Raw genomic sequence first — 24,765 nt, 5'->3', positions numbered from 1 at the left:
CTTTCCTTTTATAGTTTCATTTTTGAAATATGTTTCCTTAGCTTTATTCACTCACTTCTTACCTGATTTTTTCTGCCATTCTAATTTCCATCTGTTTTTACCATATGAAACTGCCATGCAGTCTCACTGATTGCCTGCTGATAGTTGAGTCTTCTGGTGTATATTCCTTTGGATTTCTTCAAGGAATCTCTTCTTCGCCATTCTCCTTTCCCTGCTGCTGTGATACTTACTACTTCCCCCACTTCCACCCCATTTCTCCAATAATCCATGCCTTTCCAGTGTCTCTTTCTGTTGCCCACTTGAGTCCTTGGAGCTGAGCCTTCTTGCTTGTAAGTGTATTCTAAAAGCTCATTCTCATTCCCCAGCTTCAATTCTTAGTCACCTTGACAGTAGAGCCTGTTAAAATTTGCTCGAGGCCTAAACTTAGTTTTAATTATCTATCATGAGCCATGCCATCAGCATTTTCACTCTTCCTAGCTGAAAGCAGGCATGCAACTATAGCTAGCCTTCTCTATTCTGAGAAGTGACTCTCATAATCTATGGCTTACCATGCATAACATACTGTTTCTTCAGTTTATCAGTGGCATTTCTTAATTTTCCTGTTGCCACCAACATGGATTACACATTATCAAACTATTTCTCCTCTTTACCTGGTCTCCACACTTCGCTCTTATTGGTCTCCATTCCATTCTGTAAACCACTAATGCTTCTAAAATTATCAACTTTGGCCATTGTTCATCCTTTTTCCAGGGATGCACATCAGAATGTGAATGAACCCTGTCCATCTAAAATACTTTCTCATTGTTTTTAAAATGTTGCACAAAGTTTCCTGGATCTAATTGCAAGTACTCACATTATGCCTTGTTCTGCCTCTTTCTTCCTTTTCCTATTTCTACCTCAAAATATACCCTGACTCTGTGTAGCCTTCTTCTGTTATCTTAATCCAAAATAATGATCTTTCTGAACTTGTGTATATTGTTCTTGTGAGTTACAAATGCAACCCATAAAATACAATGTAGTGGAAAAAACATTTTGTAAAATTACTTCTGTTTTTGTGGGAGCTAAGGAGATTACATATAACATGAGGGAAACTAATAAGTGAATGATGCTTTACTGCTTACCAGATGAGTAATAAATGATAAAAACATCATGTGAAGGGAATATGTATATACTCTCTTCATGGTAAATAACTCCGCCTTTGCCATGAGCATCAGATTCCTATAGTTCAATGAATGGCTCAAAAACTGGCAGGCATAGTAATCACCTTAAAGAGACCTTTCAGTTAAAATGAGAAAAATGAGTTTTTTAAAAAGGGATTTAAGCAATTTGGTACACACACACACACACACACAAAAGCATGTGTGTGTGCACATTTACATGCATGGATGCTGAATCTCTCTCTTATGGTGTCTTTAGCATGGTAGTTATTGTTTAAGTGTTGACATTTAAATATTGACACTTCAAGAAAGTTGATAAGCAACAAGAAGAAATTTGCAGTGGTTTTAAATTTATTGTGTGCTTTTTATATCAGAATTACATCTGAGGGCAACTGAGTTTTAATTATCTTTCCTCAGTCGATATTCAGGAGCTCGCCACTTATGGGCTGCTTTCTCTTTGGCCTGCCACTGGGTGTCATCAGTATCATGTGCTATGGAATCTACACAGCTGACACAGACTCAGATGGAGGTTATATGGAAGAGCGATATGAAATGTCTAAAAGTGAATTTGAAATCCAAGAACAGCCAGAGGAGAACACAGATCAAGAGCCAAACGGTGGAGATTCTACAGCACCTACTGCCCAAGAGCCCAAGGATGTGTTAGAGAAAAAGAAAGACTGAGACTTAACGAGTATAAAACATTTGATAGGATTTCAAATCATTAAAGAGTCTATTTATTGGATATAGATATTTAATCATGATCTTTACAGAAGAGAACATGTTATTTGTACTTTGCTAATATCAACTGCATGGATTCAAGTAGTCCTTCTACAAAGGGGAGATATTTGGAGTAAAGAAACGGTGTATCTAAAACAAACAGAATCAAACCACTCCATCAGAGTTTACCTTATAGATGTTATTATAATAGGTCAGTTTTATTTGCATGTTTCTCTATCTGAATATTCTGTGACAAAGTTAGGATTCTTGGAGAGAATATTTAAATTGGTCATTCAGGTAGAAAGTACATGTCTGATAGAGAAAAAAATAACACATCTACCTACAGCTATCCATTCTCATATATTTTGCATAAGATTTGTATGGACAATGTAAGTCTTTAAAAGTTAGACACTTTAAGAAAAACTAATAACTTTTTCCATGTATCACATTAAGATTACAAGGTTAAAAGTGATGTGGTTTTATATATAGCATAGTGCTTTTATTTTGTTAGTTATTTTTAAAGGAGAGGAAATGTTACTTTTTAACTTTATACTTGGTTGCATTATTATAAGATTTTCATATGAGCCTGTATAGTGTGTGGGGGGAGTTTTGTGGTTGACCTTTACAAAATAACCAGGTTGTGCAGGGAACAGTAACTTCAGCCCGTTCCTGGGAATGCTCTCTAACCACTTGTCTTCATCAGTCATTCCAGGAAGGAAAGGAGCTATGTCAATCCTGTCTTGCTTAGCTTTAGCCAAAGCAGCTTAGGATTTTTGTGTTCTTTCTTTTTTATTTTGTATATTGAAATTTCTTCTAAAATTTCATTTGATTAAAAAATCTGGCTTTTGAAAAGTAATATATCATATTTTTGTTTGTGGTAAGTTTACTTTATAGCAATTTAAAATCTGAATTATCGCACATCTATTTTGTAATGCCATTATGAACACATGTTCATAATGAGTAATGAGTGACATAATTAGCATGTCAAGCAGTGTGTCATGCACAGTGAGAAAAATAGAGATGGCTGGTTACTTTCTCTGTTCTCTGAGTTCTGTCATTCATTTCAGTGAGTATCTCTAATCTCACTTATAATGAAACAGTGTAGGAATTCTAACACAGTAATATCTAAAAATTGGTATTTTGCAGTAAGCTTGATATGCTTATTGTGGATTAATTTGTTATTTTTGAGGCCTTCGTTTACGTAAGTTTGGAATTTTTACTAGGTAACTTATTTAAGTACTTATTCTTTAGTTTTATTATCCATTGTAAAGATTGTCTTGATTGTATTAAAAATGTTTAATCATTTTAAAAATATGTAATTTATGGTCCTTACACTGAAGTTATTTAGGGCTTTGATTGCCAAAGGCAGCTTTTGGTTGTTTCTGATGCCATACTAATCTGGACTAACTGAAACTCTTGTATCTTAAATGCTGCAGAATTACAAATAATTGTTTTGTTGTGTTCATGTGTTCTTTTAGCATATAATAATTAAATATCCATCTTTAATGTTTGACCCCTTATTAACTTTTTTAATAATGAAATAAGTACGTAGTCAGAGAGAATTTCAGGAAATACTAAAATGAAAAGTTCTCAAATGGAAATTGGACATAAATGCTGTTAATTCAAAAAGGAGATTCCTCTGCATAGAATACAGAGAGTATCTTTGGGAAGATAATAATGTTCCCAGTGATCAGACTGGTTTTGCAGTAGAAAAAACTTATCTAAGTATAGATGCCTCATTTAAGACTCAGTTTAGTAAAGAAGTGAAATAAAATTACAGAAAATGTCATTGATTTTTTTTCCTTCATGTTTATCACTATCAGATGTTAGTTTGCATATTTTTGTGTTATTAGTCATCACCTATACAGAACACCTCTGTAGGGAAAAGAGTAAAGTTCAGGAAGCAAAAATCCAGTGATGATCCTTTGTATTCTGGGACATGGCCCTTTAGTTCATGGCCTTAGATCTCTGTCATCCTTTGCACAACTCTGTGCCCTTGCCTCATGTGCTCTTTGCACTGTTTAAGTGTGTTTATTGAGAAAACAAAATGTATAGGTTGTTTGATAAGTGAATTTTTTTTTCTTTTTGTATTAAAATTTTGCTTTTAACTTGTTTCTGTTTTAGAATATTACTTTGTCAGATTCCTCACCAAAAAAAAAAAAAAAAAATGGTTCACTTGTGTGCTTTTTCCCTTCAATGTGATTATCAGAGCTTTACTCTGAATGCTGTTTTCATTTCAGGAAAAATTATTTCAAAATAAAGGTGTATCTCTTAATAAGTAAATCTGGTAGACACAGTGATAATTCAGATGATGAATTACATGATTACATATCTTTAATAGAATCCTTCAGGAAACTGGAGTCCCACTTTCTCTTTCAGTTGCAGCAAAGTTCCATATCTATTTTCTGGAATTCAAAATTCTAGATCCTTGAACAATATTACCAATATTCCGAGGGAAAGTGCATATTTTTATCATGTACCCTCTGCACCCCATGGTAGCGCACAACCTTTTTTGTTTCACTGTATGCATCAGTATTTCTCTAGCTACTGTCTGAAACTTGTTTTAAGGGTATTACATCTGGAATTTTCATTTTCTTCCTCACAGTGCTTCCTGGTATCTGATTTAGAAATAACATTTAAGATGCCAAATGTTTTAAGGTTGAAGGAAGGGTCTATGTGAGTAGTTAAAACAGCTGTTTGGTGGATTTTATTGTTAATGATGTTCCTTGTGTTTTGATTTTGGGGCTTTTTTTGTTTGTTTGTTTGTTTTGGTTTTGTAAAAACTAATATGAATAATTTCATCATTGTTCTGTATGACCAAGAGGTAGGACAAGGTGGAAAAACTACTTAGCTATTCTTATTAAGCAGAACTTGTTGAAATAAACCAGTGTGAGAGTGTGAGATATTATGACTATCAATTAATTGGTAGGGTTAAGTTTACCATTTTATTTTTATATTTTTTTTTCCTGAATGTGTGAGTCCAAGAGTGGACAAAAAATACTTTTCTTCTTTGGACTAACCTCTGGTGGTTTTTGAAAGTCTGTATTACTAACTTGTTGAATTCATGATATTCTGTCTTATAGCATCAGTTGTAAACATTTGTTTTTCTAAAATAAAGTAATTCAAAACGTAGTTGTCTATTATTTTTACTATGTGTCCTTTGGCAGTTTGCCACATGAATAGTTCTGTAGGAGCAAAGACAGCAACTAATACTGATCTTCATACAGTTTTTATTTCTTTTGTTAAAATTTTAAGTAATTCATAATTTTAAGTTTTAGAATTTAAGCAGATTTGAGATCAGATTGTAATCTTATTCCCTGATAGATTTAGAACTTGGGATTCATGAGTTTGGTATATTTTGTATTTGTAAAACTTGGTATCTTTTACACACTGATTTTTCTAAAAGGGTGCCTCACCTGCTTTTTACAACATTTAAAGATAGAAGAATTGAATTTGTATTCTTAAGTCTGCTGTAAAGTTATGATCTTGGTACAACATGGCCTCAGCCCCCTCACTGTATTGTCAATGAAGTGAGAATTCAAATCCTCAGTGTTTTGTTTTTTTGAAATGGCATCGGTTGAGAGTATATTACAAAACATAAATTTATACAAGTTAATTTTAAAATTTGTCATTCTATACCAAGAGCATGTGTTTTAATGGGAATAACTGGCACAAGGATAACAGTCAACAAAAATGAACCTGTGAATTTATGAATTTGCACTGACTAGCTGGTTAGGATAGGTGCTTCTGAGAAGGGCCTAGCACGTTGAGCTCCACAGAAGTGTGGCAGAGGCACCCTGTCTCGACAGGAGCTCCCGTGCCATGCTGCCTGGTTCATACTTTCTCTCCCTCGTGTGCTGTGTGAAGTTGGATAAACCACTTGACCCCTCTGCTCCTGAGTCAAATATGATTGGGGATAATGACACCTATTTCCTTGGATTGTGAAGATTAAATGAAGCATATTTGGAACAGGGACTTGATTTCTCACTTCATTTAGAATTTTATAGTTGTTTACCGCAGAGAAAAGGCAAGTCATTATGAATATAAAATCTTTATGTTTAAATTTGCTTGGCTACTTTCAGCAACTTAAGTTTTAACATTCTGAATCAAAGTGGAAAAAAAAGTATTTAACATTGAAATTAAACAATTATAAATATTTAGGTTTAGACATCTCTGAAAAAGCCTCTGGTCTTTGTGCTTTTTTATTGAAACAAAATGAATAAACACAAAGAAAATGTAAGTATCTGGTAGAATAATTGATTGATTTCTGTGAATGTTTGTTTAGATAGGTAAATATGTGATTTGGAATTAGGATATGAATGCATGTTGCATACAAATGAAAAGATTATTTTCCTGCAAAGATTCCTGCAAAGTATTCCAGTATTTACTAAGCCCATCTCCTACAAACTGGAATGGTGTTTTAATCTAGTGAAAAATTGGCAGTGATTTTCTGTGACCTAATCTTTCAACAAATGTTTATTAAATATTGTCTTTGTACCACCAAGATTGCAGCATTCAAAGACAGGTCCCAATCCTCATGGAGTTTTAAGCTACTGTAATTGCCAATCCACTTTTATTTAAAACTTTCAATTCTATTTTTCTGTTTTTCTTAATTTCCCTTCTTTTGCAATCCATTTTTCAACATAAAAGCATTGTTGTATCTTTGGGACAGTATTGGTGACCAGGGCCAAAGAGAATTTATTGTCAGTTTTCTTCAAATAATGGAGAGTTGGATTTATTCTGCATGTCTGCAACTGTGGTGGTACCAGGGATGGAGATAAAGGGAGATGGAATGCAGTTCAAAGTAAGGAAACAATAAAGGAACTGTCCAGAGAGAGAATGTTGGAGGCTCAGGATCCCCACACTGAAAATGACCAAGCATAAGCCAGACTGTCCTTTGGTACTGGTTCCTTTTGGTCTGAGATTCTGTTGTACACAACAGTCCCTTCTCTTTCCAACAGAGAAAGTCAAGAAGGTTCTTAGCCAAATCTGATGTATTCAGTTTTAGGTGGATGGCTAAGACAATTCAGTGAACCTGAAGAATCCCTAGAAACTCAGAATATTCCTTCACTCTGGAAATTTTTCACAGAAATCCTCATTATTGTCTTCGTAAGTGACCAGGGTCACCTGGTGATGTATATGACTGGTTTTGTTCTAACAGAATCGTTTGATATATCACAGTTTCTATGTCTGATGTTGTCACTGAAAATTTTCTTGCCATTCTAAGAACCCAGCCAAAAATACAGTAAACAGATGTTAATGGCTTATAGGACAGCACTTAAGATTGTGAGCTATGAACAAATAATCTGTGTAACTAACCTGTTAAATTCTTTTGTCTTTTTTCCCTCTTTAAACTGACCATCAGAACATTTTTATAAGCATTCTGAATTGGCATTATTGAGATTACAAGATTATATAACTTCTCTGAACAATAATACATCATAACTGTAAATCAAGTAATTGAGGGAATGACTTAAAATATGAAGGATTTTTGTAAGGATTTAAAGGTTACTATCAAGGAATAATTTTGGAAGAGTAAATAAATTTAAAATCCGTTCACCTCATATTTGGATATAGGTGACTTAACGCTTTTCATTAAAGACTAACTTGTTAGTTTGCTAAGATGATCATAAATTTCCACCCCAATTATCCAATTATCCAGTTATCCTTCTTGAGAAGGATAGAATTACTACTGATAAGCACCATGCTTAGCATGTTCAGTTTGCATTAAAGAATATCAACAGTTGTGTAGTAGTTTGTGTGGGGGAAGATTTTGAATTCTAGTGCTCTGGAAGACACTGCGATACAAGTTCATTGACTTTAGAGGACGAGCATGAAGTTCACAGTCTGAACACTAGGATGTAAATTACAATGAAATCATATTACTTAAAATTACCAAATGGATGGAATAACAATGTTTTTAAATAGTTCGTTGGATCAATTGACATTGATTGCTTATACACAAATGGATAGACTAAACATTTGAGAATATTTTATGTTTTTTTTGTTTGTGATTTATTTTTAAACTTAGACTGCAGTTCTTTAAAGTTGTTGATGTCATAATCTCAGATACTCTGAAAAAACTGAATTGCTAGCTTTGAAAATATTAGAAATATTTTTCTCCCAAATAATATTTCATAGTATTCCACCTCATAGAATTTCTGTTGTCTCCCTCCCCTAACACTGGATCTCCATCATTGTAGGGATGCAGTTACATAGGAAAGTATGAGGCATTATTCAGAAGTATTACTGAGGAAAAACAGTCATTCAGTTTTTTTAAGAGTTGGATTATGATTCAAAGGACTCTTGGGAGATAAATTGATATCTGAGTATAATCATTCAATAATTGTTTAATTTGAACACTTAACGTTTCTTCATTGTTATCTCATTGGCTGAATTAAAAATTGGATGGGAGCAGTCTCCTGGCTCCCAGCAATGAAGCCGAAATGTTAACCTGTTGATGGTGTGTGATCCACACAGAGGTTGGAATTGTATGGGACATGGTAGAAAAACAGGATATTGGACTGTGCTGACCACTTCCTGGGGCCTTCGGGAAGGTCTGGTCAAGAAAGAGAGGACAGGAGAACAGGAAGGTGAACACTCAGAGCCTCCTGCCTAGACAGAGCAGTGCAGCGTGCCAGGAAGCAAGCTGTTTTCCTGTTTTACCTGCAAACAGATTTCTTGCTCAAGGTCAAATTAATGAAGAGAGTGAAGTACTGACATAATTGGTACCCCCGCAGGCACTGGAAACCTGAAGGCAGCCCCACTTGCCACCCTCTGACCCTTGACCCAGCACTTGCTGCATGCTTTGCCATTCCCCTCCACCACCAGCAGGCTACACAGCAGGGCACCGTGACTAACTCATCTTCCAGATCTGAGATTTCAACCACTTGTAAAGATGGTATACAGATTGAAAGGCCAAGACCCCAGAAAATCCCTGACTTTGGTCATTGGTCATGGATTCCCTGGAAATCTTAAAAAACAAGTAGCTGAACTAAATTTTTATGGGAGCTATATTCCCAGAGATTAATATAAAAGATCTACTAATTCCTCAACACTGAAATGATGCTCCGTAACTCAAAATCTTATCCTAATCCTCCTTTAGGTGGAGGATATCTAAATGAGCTCACCATACTGCCAAGCTATGCTGTCTTTGCTCAGTCAGGTGTTTCTAGGAGGTTGTATCCACCATATGTTGTTTTAGGTAAACTCCTGTGGGAGAAGGATTTCAGTAAATGTTCATTTAATTGTACACTGTATATGTGAAATTATACAATTTACATATATTCAATATCTCTGAAATGAAAAGTGAACGTTGACCCCTCTGTAACACTGTTCACAGAAATTCAAGATAAATAACAGACCTAATGTGTAAAATGAAACAATAACTTTTTGGAGAAACCTGGGAAAGAATCTATGACTCTAGTTGAAAATAATTGGGTAAAGAGAACAGAAATAGCATGCATATTATTGGGAGGAGTTATCAATTGGATTTCATTAAAAGTGAGAATTTCTGTTAATCAAATGATACCATTAACAGTGAAAAGGAAGCCACATCAATGTTTTCAGCAGCTCAATTCACAATAGCTAAACTGTGGAAGCAACTTAGATGCCCTTCAGTAGATGAAAGGATAAAGAAACTAATATATGTATAAAATAGAATATTACTCAGCATTAAAAGAGAATAAAATTATGGCTTTTGCTGGTAAATGAATGCAGTTGGAGAACATCAGGCTAAGTGATGTGATCCAGTCCCAAAAAAACAAAGGCCAAATGTTCCCTCTGATAAGTTGATGCTGATCCATAATGGGGGGTCGGGCGGGTGGAGAGGAGTGGGAATGGAGGGACATGGGAAAAATGGAGGAACTTTGGGCAAAGGGGAGGAAGGGGTGGAGAGAGTGCATGGGGGCATGGCCAGAGAAGTGAAAAGTTGTGCTGCAGTTGTGTACAGTGAATCAAAATGCATTCTGTTGTCAGATATACCTAAGTAAAATTAGTTAATTAATAAAATAGTGAAAAGGGAGGAGAGAAACTGGGAGGTGGTATTCACAAAATCCTCATCTACCAAAGGACTTCTGCAGAATATATAAAGGATACCTTTCAATCAATAAGGAAAGATAATCCAATAAAAGCAGCAAGCAAAAGACACAATTAAGAATTTACCAAAGGGCGGAGGGAGCCATATAGCTAATAAGCCTCTAAACAGGTGCTTAGCATCGTTGCTCATTCAGTCTCTTGGCTTTAAAAATCTATACATGTTTATTTCATCATTTTTTATCTTGAATTTCAAATGTGTGTGCGATCGATATCTCCACCTGGGTGGTTAATGTGCAATTTAAAGGACATGACCATAGCACCTTTGCTATCTCCACAAAATGCCTGCCTCTGCTCAGTCTGGTCTCAGTAAATGGTAACTTCATTATTTTAATTACTCAAACCCAAACCCCTGGATCTGTCTTCTTTCCTTCAAAACCCCACATTAGATGTGAGAAACGCTGTTTGTCTTGCCTTGCACACTTTGCACCACACTCGAGTTCAGGCTCCTGCTTCAGACTGCCATCATCAGTGCATTACCAGGATTTTTTGCTTCTGCCATTGCGTGACTGTGGTCTGCTTTCTACAAAGCCACTAAGGAGATCTTTCTACAGTGCAAACTCACACCTTTTTCTGTTCAAAACATTCAAACTCAGTGTAAAAGCCAAGGTCCTTACCATGGCCTGTGCCCCAGGTTGTACAGTGTCTTGTGAAAATTCTTTACGTTGCAGTCCTAACCCCCAGGACCTCAGAATGTGACCTCATTTGGACGTGTTTGTTGCAGATGTAACTAAGAAGGTGTAATTGTGTAATTAAAGTGAGGTCATACTGGAGTAGGTGGACTATCTCCAGTATAACCAGTGTCCTTCTGTAAAGGGCACTTTTACAAGCAGACGTGCATACTGGGAGAGTGCCATCCACGTAGGCATATAGGCAGAGTTCAGCTGATGTTTCCAGAAGGCATGCCAAAGATGGTAGCACATCCCCAGGAGCCAGGAGGAGCTTGAAACAGATTTTTTCCTCATAACCTTGGCTAAAGAACCAACCCTCCCACCCCTTTGGACTTCCAGCCTTCAGGACTGAGACAGTAAATTCCAATTAAGCCACTCCTATTGTGATACTTTGTTATGACAGCCCTAACAAGCCTATATGGCTTATATGATGCTTTGTAACAGTCTCCCTGCTTCCCACCATTACCACCTGTTCCCACCTGCAGCTTGCAGAATTCATCTCAGCTTCCTGCTCCTTTATTTGCCTTGGGACACTGAGAATCCTCCCTGGCACTTGCTGTTCCTCAGACTGGAGGCTGTTCTGAGTTCCACGTGGGTTCCTCTCCGCCTTACTTCAGGTCATCTTGTCATCGATGCCTTTATTTACCACTCCATATACATGAGACCTCCCAGTCTCCCGTCCTTTCCAACCCTATACAAAGATTGCTGCTTTATTCTTATAAGTGCTTCTTTTATAGTGACTTCATCCCTCAATTACACTTTTTAACTGAAGATTCTAAGTGGTCAGAGACTATTTCTTCAAGGCTGTCATCCTGGTTTTTAAACATGCTTGGCATGTAGTATGCATTCAGTAAGCAAGGAGTGAATGATGATAATGGTTTTATCACCAGAGTGTTACTAGTTGAAGGTTTTTGAGTAAAAAATCAATAGTATATATATCATTCAAGTTGAAGGTTTTAAATGCATGATTTCAAAGTGTCAAATACTGATTGCTATGAATAAGAAATAAGAATGATTAAAATAGTCATAGCTTTCAAAGTAATCTACATTAATATGGGAAGACTTTTTTAGTTAACCTTTGGATAAATAAGAATAGATGTCAACTACTATGGAAATATTTACATAACCAAATAATTCTCCACCCCTCAAATACTATGAGCCGGCAGGCACCACAGCCTTGCTTCAGGAGAGCCATTTCCCCTCCTGTGGGTGGGAAGGCAGGGCGCTCCAACTGGGGCCACACGCTCGCTCCACTCCTGCTCTGGAGATGAGCAATAGCTCAAATGACTCCATCAGCCTTTGCTGCTGGGGACACCCGCTGCAGAGCAGCCCTCGAGAGGGGTCTCTACCGAAGTGCTCTCTCTCCTGCTCTTCATGAGCCATTTAAATTGCAAACATATATTTTAAATGCAAACATATTCACAAGCTGCTTTTGTCTTCTACAAGACGTAATGACCATTGCCAGATTCTAAATATAAGTTTGACTTTTGTGAGGGAAGTCAGTTCTTCCACTGAGTGTAGAAGAGAAAAGGAGAAACTAAAATCCCTACCTGCCCCCACCCAGTTTGACGACTCCTGCTAGAAGAGGAGAAAGTACCATGACTTTAACCACAGTTGTGCTACTTCAAGTTGAGTTGTCCCTTGGCATCCTCCGACTGATTCTAGGACCTCTGTGGATAGTGGACGCCAAAATCCCATGGAAGCTCAGCACCCTTATATATGGCATGATATGTGTGTAAAACCTACCCACATCCTATGTACTTCCTGTCATCTCTAGATTACTAATAGGTTATCCCTACACCATGTCAATGCTATGCAAATAGCTGTTGCACTGTATTGTGGAGGAAAAAAATGTCAGAAACGTCTGCACAGGTCACTATACATGCAGTTTTTTTTTTTTCTGTTCATGGTTTTTTGAACACACAGACCTCACAAATACAGACCTCACAAATACAGAAGGCAGATTGTATGTGTTCTGCTTTAATCAAAACACATTATGGGAATGGGGCTGTAGGTCAGTGGTAGATACCAATACTTGCCTTACATGTGTGAGGCACTGGGTTTGATCCTCAGCACCACATAGAAATAAAAAAAAATAAAGGTATAAAAAAACGTTATAAAATATAAAGGTATAAAAATACTTTATAAAGCCTTCTTATGTGCATATTTAGACAAATAGGCAAAGCAATTGTGGCTAAACATTTACAGTAATTATCTGCCCTTCACCTGCAATTCCTTACCCTTCTCCTTGAATCACCAATAACTCTTTCAACGTTTATGTAGGTTGAAATGTTTCAAAATACTTAGAAAAATGTAAATATGATAACCAATATAATAAATTATTTTTTCAATGCACCAATTGATTGTATATTCAAACACAACCAGAGATTTCTAGAATATCAAATATGATAGAAATATACAGGGAGCTTTGGATAAGATAGACTATGGCAGCATTATGCATGGATTTATGAAAGTATTATACAACAGATGAGAAAGGGGTTTATGTGAAATGAAAACCTTCATATCAAAGATGCACATGAAAAGTTTCAACAGATCGGCTCAAGGGTACTTAAAAAGGTCTTTTGCTATTAATAATAAGTGAATAAATTATATTCAGAAACCATGCACACAGGTTGGAAATTTTATCCCTTTTATTCAACTTGGAAAAATAATCACATAAGTAAACTCCTAATTACAACTTTTGTCAGAAATGTAATATCTGGTTACTCTTGCTTAGTTTATATCAGAGTATCATTACTGTTTAAAACTCCAGGTCAAATCAGAAATCAGCACATCTTTGAAGTGTTCTCTAACTTCTGTAGGTGTTATTTTTTTCCTTCATCTTGGTTAATGAATGGTACATTGTATAAACTTAGATTTTATGTTTAATGTACAGAATTCCACTATTGATTAATTAAATCCATTTATGTAATAACACACCTCTTGAAAATCTAATGACATTTTTAAGAATTGAAATTGTGTTGCCTGAGCCCCGTGTTCTTAAGAGTTTGGAAGAAGGAATGATTGACTCAGTGAATGGAAATATGAGTTAGACTTTTTAAAAAGATAAAAACAAGTTTATAAAGACACAAACCACACTTCCTCCAAAAGAACATCCAAATAGAGGTTACTGTCTTCATTGGCAGTTGCTTAGGAGCAACTGTACACACATACATACAAATAAAATGATGTTTCTCATATGTCGGCTATAATAAGGCAACGTTTTCACTGTATTTCCATGAAAACAGGAAAATGTCATGTGTGCAGAGACAGTTAAATAAAATACATGTAGTGTTGCTTTGAAGCAAAACTACTAGCAGATATGGAGTACACACACACACACACACACACACACACACACACACAGAGAAACACACGTACACACAGGAATTCTCTACAGGAGGCTGGTGGAACCTGCTCGATAATGGTACCTTGGTTAATGGTGCACTGTACTTTGCCTGTAATGCCTGAGCTTGACTTCTACAGTCCTAGCCCTGAAGAAGGGAAGGTGGACATGAGGTGGAGGGGAGCAGGAAGCTGGAGCCCACAGGATGGACTGAGACCCATCCCAGTTCTTGCTGCTTCTGCACCTGGTGGTGTGAGAGTCCTTCCAACGCCTTTTCAATGGTGCTGAACCTAAACATGTGGCCCAGGAGACACAGAACTACAGGAAGCCTGAAGGAAAGGTGCACATGTGCAGGTCCAGCCTTACCTCATCAGCTATGTCAATGACCTATAAATACCTGGGCTTTACTTCCACCCTCCAAATCTCACCAGAGGTCCCTCTGGTGGCTCACCTTCTCAGCATCCTGCCACACAGGGAATTCTGAAAGTGTTCTGCCTACCAGATGGGCATGGTGCAAAGCCAGGAACAGCCACCTGCTGTCACTGGCTCCCACACACATGATGCCATACACTGTCACCCGGGATAGACATCTCTAAGTCATATCTAAGCACTCTTCCCAAATCAGTAATATGATACCTCTTTCCGTAGAAGAGGATCCTGAGTTCTTTTTCTGTCTTTGGGAGGTATTCATTCTGCTGCTGTTGGTTCACATACCTCATTTTAAATTTTGTAATTTAAATACTGACATAAAATGTTCACTGTCATTAACACCACTTATATTAAATGTAAGGGAATCAGAGGGACTAGAGACCCCCAGATATTTACAAGATACATATCATGTGTGGGCATTCATATAATATATATATATATTCATTTCAAACTGAAAGGGGTTCTCATAACCACCACATACAGATACAGAGAGAATTGGCTTTTACAAACCAAGGAGAGAGACTTCACAAAGAACCAACTCTGCCCTCACCTTCATCTCCCACTGATTGCTTTAAGAATGGTGAGGAAATAAAGTTGTGTCGTTTAAGCCTTCCAGCCTGCGGTCTGTCTTATGGTAGTCCTAGAACACTGATAGAAGTGTCATCAATGTCCCACACCAGTGTACATTCCCAGGAAGAAAAATCCACGAGGATTCCCGAAAGCCAGATTCTGGCACATGACTGAAAAACTTGAGGGAAAACAATAATGTGTATGGCTGCCTTCACCAGCTTAAAGCAGATATTTATTAATTTCATCCTGAATGCATCCACAAGGTACCTTCAGTACAATGGACTCATCATTATTCACAGCAATCAATAATTTTAAGTTTTCCTTGTGCCCAAATTCCTAACCCTGGGACGAAGAGATGAAAGTTTGATGCATTTGATTTGATTTTATTTGATTTGATGTATGGAGTTTGTATGGTAGGCAAGACACAGAGAAGAGTCTGTGTGCTTCTGTACATGTTGTCCAGCTCTCCCCTGAGAGGAAAGGATTTAGAGTTCTCATTCCAACCCTTTGAAATGTAAATGAGTCCCGCCAGTGGAGAGACACCGTCCTTCTGTCCAGATCAGCAACCAGGGTTGACTCTGAGCCACTGAAGCACCACTTGGAGTGAAGACAAACGCTCCAGGTAGTAAAGCTCTCAGAATTCCTGTGTATCCAGTAAAAAAATCACTTTCCTGGGCTGTTTTTAGTCTGGGTCCCAAGTTTCGGTCTAATTTGTTTAGTGCAGAAACATAGCATAGAAATATATTCTTTCGACCTCCACAAGGGAGGTTGAAATATGGAGTACACACACAGAAACACACACATCCCACAGGAATTTTCTAGAGGAGTCTGGTGGAACCAGCTCTTTAGGCCTGTACTTTGCCTTTGATGCCTGAGCTTGACTTCTACAGTCCTAGCTCTGAAGAAGGGAAGGTGGACTTGAGGTGGTGGGGAGCAGGAAGCTGGAGCACTAGGGGTCAGCAACTTTTTCTGCAAAGGGGCAGACAATAAGTAATTTAGTCTTTGGAATCCACATAGGGATTGTGACCACATTTTTTGCTTGTTTGTTTGTTTTGACTCTTTAGAAATGTAAAGACCTTTCTAAGCCAGGGACTCTCCAAAAGCAGGCTGCAAGCTGGATTCTGCCTGTAAGTGTGCCTTGTATAGAGATAAAAAGTGTTCACCAGATTATAGTCACACACCAGATACAAGGGGATATGTTAATTTGATCCAGCAAAGAAATTACATCTGGAACAGCCGCTGCAATTGGAGTCACCACCTGATTAAATTTTCAATATTCTGCTTTCATTCTTCAATATCCATCTGCACTCGATGCACCCAAGATAGGTGATTGGAATAGAATTGCCAAACCTGCATCCTTTGAGTCCCTGGTGGAGGAAGTAATCTCTGTTGCTCCCCCAGAAATGTGGCCTTGCTTTGGCTTTGTATTTTCAAAGGCACAGGTGGCTAGTGCTTCACTGTGTTCTCTGTTACCACTCTCACTCCATAATCAGGTGACATGGGAATTCTGCAAGATGGTGTCCTTCCACTCATTGATCCATTCTGGCCCTAAGCAGGTGATGGTAGGGTGGGTCTGCTGTGAGATGGATTCCTGCAGGAATGACGGCCACCATCTGATCTCCATAACTTCTTACTCAGACCAGTGACCACAGCAGGTACCACTAGTTTGAAACCAATGTCAACAAATCCTTCATCTCTGAGTGTTTCCTCATCCAGACCTATCACCATGTGAGACCCTTTGTGTGAGAGCAAAGAAGCTTATTTATAGATACAAATTATTTTTTTCATTTTGCTGTGTAGTGGTGTCTTTCTCAAAGGGAACCGGCCTCTTCATTTGAGTGCCTTCACTTGGTTCCCATTACCCTTGGCTCCCTTTCTCCCATTTCTTGGAGAGCCCACTTCAGTGCCCTTGTAATTTCCAACTCATGGAGGACAGAGACCACCTGGATCATCAAAAGTGCTGCAACTCTCCTCATGAGTTTATTTCTCAGAGTTGAAAAAAAAAAAAAAACGATATGTCTTCTAGGCTTTTCCAGAACAGCTCTTACAAAATAAGTTCACCCTGTGATTCTAACCTTCTAATGTTTCTAAGCCTTTTTCTTCGGACAACTTGATTGAAATATAATTCATATACCACGAAATTCAGCCTTTTAAACTGTACAATTCTGTGTTGTTGTATGAGTGTGTTCCCTTCGTTATATACCTCCCCACACTATCTAATTTTAGAACATTTTCATCACAACAGTAAGATCCCGGCTCATTTAGATTCACTTCCTGTTCCTCACAAGCCAGCTCTAGACAACTTCTAAATGCCTTCCATATAAAGGTCTCGGTTTCTTCACGTCAAGGACAGCACTTGTTAGCATTGGGCTCTGCCATCTTAGACATCTCACAGGGTGTGTGATGAATAATATTGAGTTATCTCTCATGTTTATTGACTTCTTCGTATTTTTTGATAAATATCTATTCAGAGCCTTTGCCCATTTTCAAAAACTTTTTTTAAAAATTATTGCATTTTAATAGCCATCTCTATGTTCTGATATGAGTCTTTGATTTCAGTCAATATAAATTTGCAACCTAATGCCATTCTTTCAGTTTGTTTTGCACCTCTTCCTGGGTCACATTTGGTTTCTTCTGACGGAGGGCCCGTTGACCATGTCAGGCCCTTGTGCCAAGGTGCCAACCTCCTCACAGAGTTGGAAGAACAGCTTCCATTGCCAAGAGGGTGCATTGGGACCCCAGTGTTTGAAGTGCCCATTTCAGTAGCAGTCTGTCCACCTGTTCTTGTGCCAATTTTCACGATTTCATTACTCCTAATTGATATCCCAACTTGAGCAAAAGAGGCTCTTCAAGTTTGAGGAGGCTTCTGTGTTGTGAACCTGCCACATGCAAGAAAACGTTATGTATAATCAGGTATGGTGGCCAACGCCTGTAATCCCAGACACTAAGGAAACCAAGGCAGGTCGACCATTTGTTTGAGGACAGCCTGGGCAACTTAGAGCCTGTCTTACAATTTTTAAAAAGGACTTAGGGTGTAGCTCAGTGGTAGAGCATTCCTGTGTTCAATCCGCAGCACTGAAAGCAAATTATAAATGGGTGATTTAATATCTGACCTCTTTTTTCCTTTCCTTTTTTTTTTTTTTTTTTTTTGTAGTTCTAGGAATGGGAATGGTACTAGGACCTCACACATGCTAGGCAAGCACTCTACCACTGAGCTACATCCCCAGGTCTCTATTCCTTTTTAAAACTCTTTAATTATTATAAGCATTTTTTAGTCTATTTTACATTCCCCTATTTTTCTTGTTCTTGGATCATCATTTCTTCATATGCGTCTATACATTTTTTTCATGATACTTTATTTTCTTGTTTATGTAGCATTTTTTTTTGCTGTGATCTTATATTTGATAATTTGTCCTTTATTGAATTTTTCATCCTTGGCCTGAGGAAGGATCTTTATAAGAACGTTCACAGATTGGCTTTTATAAGGTTCTAATGAGTTCGTGTGTAGAGAAGTGTTTTTAAATTAATTTCAAGGCTTATGATTCCCACATTCTGTCAGTAAATATTCTTAATTGCTAACCACTGAAACCTGCTGTGCCTAATTTAAACAAAAACCAACTCATTAAAGGACATGGGATGCTCATGGAGTCCCCGGGAAGACTAGAGAAGCAGCGTTGAATGCAGCAGAGCCACACAGTGTCCACGTCATCCGCACAACTGACTCCGTAAAACCTGATGGTGTCACTCAGCGGCCAGTGCACTGAGGCTGGACACTGGGTGCTGCAGGACTCCAGGCAGGGTCACTATGGGAAGCCCTTCACTTTGCTGCTGCTATAGTCCTTGCAGGAGGAGGTTGCATGCAGCATCTGATTCTCTGATTAAATCTCTAGTCAAATTTGGCAGAAGTGCATTTGTTTGGAGAGCTAGGTCCCGCGGTCACCTGGGTACAGTACCAGGGGTACAGTATCAGCCAGGAAAGTGGATCCTTGTCTTCTTTAAGGGAAGGGATCTCTACCTCCAACCCCAGCTACCTTTCTGTACAGGTTCAAAGCATGGAATGGGATTTCTCTTTTGGGTAACTTGAAAGAATAGCAGATATCCCGAACATGCTCCATGGGACAGTCTTAGAATTTTAATTCTCCTAGGGGACTTCTTCGTTTCTCCTAGGGTCCGATATGGTTATAATATGCAGTTCAGTTTGTTTGTAGGAGAAGGGACTCATGAGTCAGATGGACATGTCGTGTTTCCAGAAAAAGATAGAAGTGGTTGTACTGATAAGATGGGCACTTAGGCTAAAGGGTAGGTCTACAATAATTGGGTCCTTTCCACCTCGCTAAAGGGAGAGAAGGATTTTTACCTTTCTTGGGGGGCGAGGGTACTAGGGATTGAACTCGGTATTCAACTTCTCAGCCACATCCCCAGCCCTATTTTGTATTTTATTTAGAGACAGGGTCTCAGTGAGTTGCTTAGTGTCTCGCTTTTTCTGAGGTTGGATCTGAACTCGCTATCCTCCTGCCTCAGCCTCCCAAGCCACTGGGATTACAGGCATGCCACACCTTGCCCACCTTTACCTTGTTATCTATGCGACGTTCAACCATACTCCTTTCTGATTTCAATCCCATTAAGGAAGTTACAGGTGTATAGGTCGGAGGAAACTTTGCCCTAAATTTTAATAAAATTCTAGGATATAATCTTTAGACACTCTCAACTTTGGACTGGTGCTGTTGGCATAGTCTCTTAGCAAAAGTGGCTGACCTATGGACTTGGGAGACCAACTACCACATTATGCTTGACACTGACTAGCTGTGTGGTCCTAGACAAATTTGTTAACCTTTATTTTGGTCAATTTTTCTGTAAAATGGATACAGTTACATTATCAGTATTGTGGGAACATGCAAAACATGGTAGATTATGCATTACTTATTATACTGCCTTTACTTTGAAAAATAATGCATTTTGGAGAGTATCTATTGGTCAAGGCACCAGTAAGATAATTACATCTATGGATTCCTTCAACATAAAGTCATACTTTATGGGAGTTGATCTTGTTGAATTACTTCCTAGGTTTGTCCTTGGGAAATCACTTAATGTCTCTGGTTCTGTTTTCTTATCTGTGTAATGGAGGAAATTCACAGTGTCAGTCCGAGGATTAAATGATATAATATATTATTTAGCCTTTATTGGGCACATATAAAAACAATTACTACATATTAGCTGTGAGTGTCAACATCATCATTAAATTTTCCATAACATCTCTCTCCTAGACCTAGTCAGTTTTATTGTAAACAGAATAATGCAATTTAAACATCATTTTTCTTAGAGAATTTAAGAGAAAATATAAAAATGGTAATTGGACACAATGTATTTTTTGCATTGTCCATCTTTGATATTCAATATGAAAATCTAATGTGACTTAGAGTTTAAAGTAATAGTTCACTCTTGTCTTCATTAATTTTAGCATCCTTCCTATTTTTTAACCGGCTTACCTCATTTGATTTGACTTATTTTATAATTAAGGTGCCTGAAAATAAAATCAACACACTGGAAGGAGTGCTACTTTTTTTTTAATGTCATCTTCTAGTATTTATTTTTATTACACCTTTGGAGTAAAGATTTAATACTCAATTTTCACTAAATGATATAGAATTGAAATGTGGTGATATGTGTGTATAATCTTCAAGTTGATGAATTTCACTCCTAAAACCAGAATTTCAATAGTTTCATCCTGGGTAAATTTCTGTTGATCACATTTTCTACACCCCTAAGAATTATGTGACAGCTGCTAAGTGCTTAAGGGTGCAAAGAACTGGAATTTAATTAATGTTCATTTCGTCATTGCTTAACATAGTTAATAAATTTGTAGTGACAAAAATAAAAATAAAAACCTTGTAAATTGGATGACACAAAAGAAAAAGACCCATAGAAGCAAGACTCAAGTTACTCTAAAATCAACATTGCTTAGGTTATGATTTCATTTAATTTCCACATAGATCTTAATTGACTCACGCTTGGCAAATAGGGGAGACAAAGGAACTATCTACTGTGTTTCACTTAACAGCTAGTAGGTTAGAATTGGATGAATGCTGGTGGGGCAGCCTTTTTGATAGAGTTGGAAGATTTGGTGAAACCAGGATGCCCAGCTACACTCAAATTTCAGATCATCAAAAAGTGTTTTGTGTGATGTCCATGCAATATTTGAAGTAAGAAAATAAGAAAGTTGCATTCCATTGGACTAAAGATAAATAAAATGGATGTCACCATAAAATGAGGGGACATACCAGGGTCATATTATGTTAAAATGTCATTCCATGATTGGCTGAGTGAACACTGAGGTGGGCCCCTGTATGTTTTCTGGCATCGGCAGTCAGACGAGCAGGCTGGGTTCTCTGGGGCTTCGACTCTCTTCACCTCTCCACGTACAAGTGTTGTCACAGATGCTGCCCAGGGACACTCGTGCCCTCATCTCAGCTCAGAGATTCAGGCTGGCACCTGTTCCACTCACCTCATCGAGCAGCCCATCGGGCTTTTTCTGTTATGTTCATGGATTCATTTTGCTATTTATTTATGTAGCTCAAACTTTTTATCTTTAAATTTATTTTTAAACCAATACCTAAAAAGATAAAACTCATACATATGATGGGGTACCAAGGAATGTCTCAATACATCTGCATTGTGTAATGTTGCAGTCTGGACATAGGCAGTGATCTCCTCACACGCTTATCATTTCTTTGTGGGGAAGGTGTTCAGATCTGCCGCAGTCCAGCTGCAGCAAAATAGCCGGGGGGTGACGAGCAACTTGTGTACATTGATACAGCAGGAGTGGGAGCCGTTTATTGTAGGACAGGAGGGGTATGTATACATTCCACACAGCTTATCTTAATTAACATAAACTAGATACAGCAGCCAACCAATAAGGAATCTCCACACTCAATGGCTCGCTGGCGCCACCTCACAAACCACTCCCCCTGGCAAAATGCCAGGCGCCATCCTGACTTGTTTACAGACTCTAACAAGATCATGTCTTCTGGCTTTCTGGAGGGTGTGGTCTGCAGTCACCCTGCCCTGCGACAGCACCCCAGAGCTGCACACCCCTCTTCAGCTCACACTTAGAGCCCCTCGAGTCAAGCTTTCCCAGCTCTTCCTCCCCACCCTCCTTCCTCCTCATGATTCATTTTGAAATCCTGTATTATTCTTTCCATACTGATGAATATGTGTTGTTCACTTGTAAGTTCTGAAGCACAGTGAGGAAGAAACATAGTTCAGTCTCCATCTGAGAAAGACTGGGACGTCCCCAGTACCACTGAAGTCCCTGTCATCTCAGAAGGTAGCTCTTCCTGCCCTCCCACGGGGTGCCACACTGCTCAACCTCCTGCACTCCTTTCTGAAGGGACTTACCATGTACGTAGGAATCCCTGCCTGATGTTTTATTTAATTCTGTCTCTAACCTTTACATAACGGTATGGAAGTCCATGAATTCTCCCACGTGTGTTCTTCTTTCACGCAAGCTTTTGAGAACTGTTGTCTTAGTTGAGTTCTCCCAGAAGCAGGCCCTGAAATAGAGGTTTGAAGAAAATAGTTTTGCATAGAAAGTTCTGAGAAAACGAGGAGGTGAATGTGGGGTGATGGAGAGGCCAGAGGAAGCCAGTAAGGGGTGCGCATTGAGACATCAGGCTCAGAGGGTGACTGAGGCTTTGTTTTGCAGGGAACTCTGGGAAATGGTGTGGAGCCCAGGCCTGGGAAGCATCGCACCTGAGGGAGGAGGGAGCTGGGTGGCTGCACACCAGCTCCCAAAAGTGTCATCCAGGGCTGTGTGCGGGTGGCAGCTGTTCATTCCTTGGCACTTCCAGCCTGGCCTGGCCTCCTGCACAAGGGACAGCCCTTGGCAGTTGGAAATTTGTGGAAACAAAATGCACTGACATTGAGAAAACTTCTTTTGAGGTACAAACAACTAAAGTTCATTTCCTCTAGAGAATTGAATAGTGTAACATAAAAAAGAATGAAATTTGGGAATTTTATTCCAGGCTCCAGTGCTGAATGTAAAACAGATTTGGCTGACCTATTAAGTGCGTCCACTCTGTCCTTGGCAGCGAGGGAGTGTTCCTCAGGTTTGTGTGTTGGGCTATTACCAGTTAAGCATCGTGATCTGTGTATGCCTGAGAGTCCAGCTACCTCTGTGTCCTCCTCCTGCTGTAACTAAGCCCCCATGCCTTCTGATTCCCTGGGACCCGACTTCTGGGTTCTAGACAGTGGGATGGGAGGAAGTGACTCGTGCCACTTCCTCACCCAGGGCATAGGACCCTTCTCTACTGCGTGCCTACTCCAGCTCATCAAAGGATGGACAACTAGGGAGTAGAAGACGGGGTCAGAAATGACAGCATGAATGTGGGCACACCACTGACATGACAGGAGGTGTGGCTTTAGGCGAATAAGAAATAAATGACTGTTTCTTGAACATGATGCTTCTGGGAACTCACTGCCGCCGTCCCCTGCATTAACTTTAATCAGCACTGTTCACTGAAGCTTACAACTGGAGGCATACTGCTTCTGCCAACCCCTGGAGTATTTTGCTTATGAGTTATTAAATCACAATGTAATGAATTGCAAAAAAATATTTACTGCATAAGTGTACACTTAACGTATAAGTAGATTATCTTCAAAATAATGAATTTAAGCCTGAAGTATGCAAAACCAAACATAAAGGAATACACAAAATTAGGGTCATGTAGCAAGGAATAAATAATATGCCTCAGTTATTTATTATAACTTGTTTCTTGGTGCCAGAACTGCAGAATATACTCCTAGCTAAAGACATTGATGGATTCCAAAATTCACCTTCTTCATGTGAGTCCCTAAGTCAGCCACGGCAATCTCCTTTCCTTTGCCAGTGACTGATTTAGAAATAGGCATGGGGCACATTTCTGTCAATTGTCCCCAAAGGTACTTACCCCCAGAACAAAAGACATACAGGAAGATATCCCATTGCTTTCCTGTAACTGTGAGGTAGGTGAGCATGTGATGACTGGGACTCTCCCAGCCCTCTTGTGACTATGCACCACTGAACTGAGGGCCAGGCAAGCTGTATAGATGGATGAAGGGAGACCAGGGTCATGATGATGGGTTGAAGTGTAAGCTGTTGCCTCAAATAGCCTAAGATTGCTCGTCTGAGTACTTCTTGCTCCACAAGAAACCTCATTTTTCTTGTAGTTTAGTGGAGCTTAGGATGTGGTTTCCTATTACTGGCAGCTGGATGCATCTTAAATCCTACACTGTCCTCAACAGGTTTATGGGGAACATTGAAGAACAAATAGAACCCAGACAACTTTTGAAATTTTCTACCTGTTTCTCTCTTCTTCTCTGTGTGAAGATGTGTATTTCTCACTGCTGCCATTGCTGTTTCTATTAATTGGTTATAATTATTTTGGATAAATAGAGGCAGATAATAGAAATATGTGAAATATATTTTCCCGACAGTTATGCAGTCTATTTTACAAGTTATAAAGTCTTTTGCTATTTTAATACATTGAAAAGTTATATTTGAAAATTAAACCTGGAAGTGTATAGAAGTGAATTATATTTAATCCTTCTGAGAGAATAGTCATCACCATCTAGGTACATATTTCCCGTAGACTGATTTATGCCCAGGATTTATATGGGCAGGATTTATATTGCTGGTTTCTCTGAGGTAAACAGAGACAAGATGTAGCCAGGAACCAAAGCAGCCAGAGCAATAAGAAAAGGAATTATAAAATTTCATATCTACAGACCAGACCCGGAAGGATCA

General features: G+C 38.6%; 1 protein-coding gene across 4 annotated transcripts in view; it reads left to right on the top strand.

The window, feature by feature from the left end:
* The window catches only part of TMX3 (thioredoxin related transmembrane protein 3), a 74,269-nt gene that overhangs the window by 32,881 nt on the left and 16,623 nt on the right, over positions 1-24,765 (top strand). For 3 of the 4 annotated variants that reach the window (XM_081262953.1, XM_081262954.1, XM_081262956.1), the window contains one exon: positions 1,575-2,295. The exons of the other annotated variant lie outside the window; for it this stretch is intronic. In XM_081262953.1, coding sequence (XP_081119079.1) covers positions 1,575-1,838 — 264 coding nt within the window. In that variant the 3' untranslated portion in view covers positions 1,839-2,295. Of the gene's footprint in view, positions 1-1,574; positions 2,296-24,765 lie in introns of those variants that run through there. 4 annotated transcript variants of the gene reach the window in all.

This window comes from Spermophilus citellus (genome assembly GCF_964194105.1).
Source record: "Spermophilus citellus genome assembly, chromosome: 12".
NCBI classification, from domain to species: Eukaryota; Metazoa; Chordata; class Mammalia; order Rodentia; family Sciuridae; genus Spermophilus; species Spermophilus citellus.
This window is presented reverse-complemented; position numbering and strand designations above follow the sequence as displayed.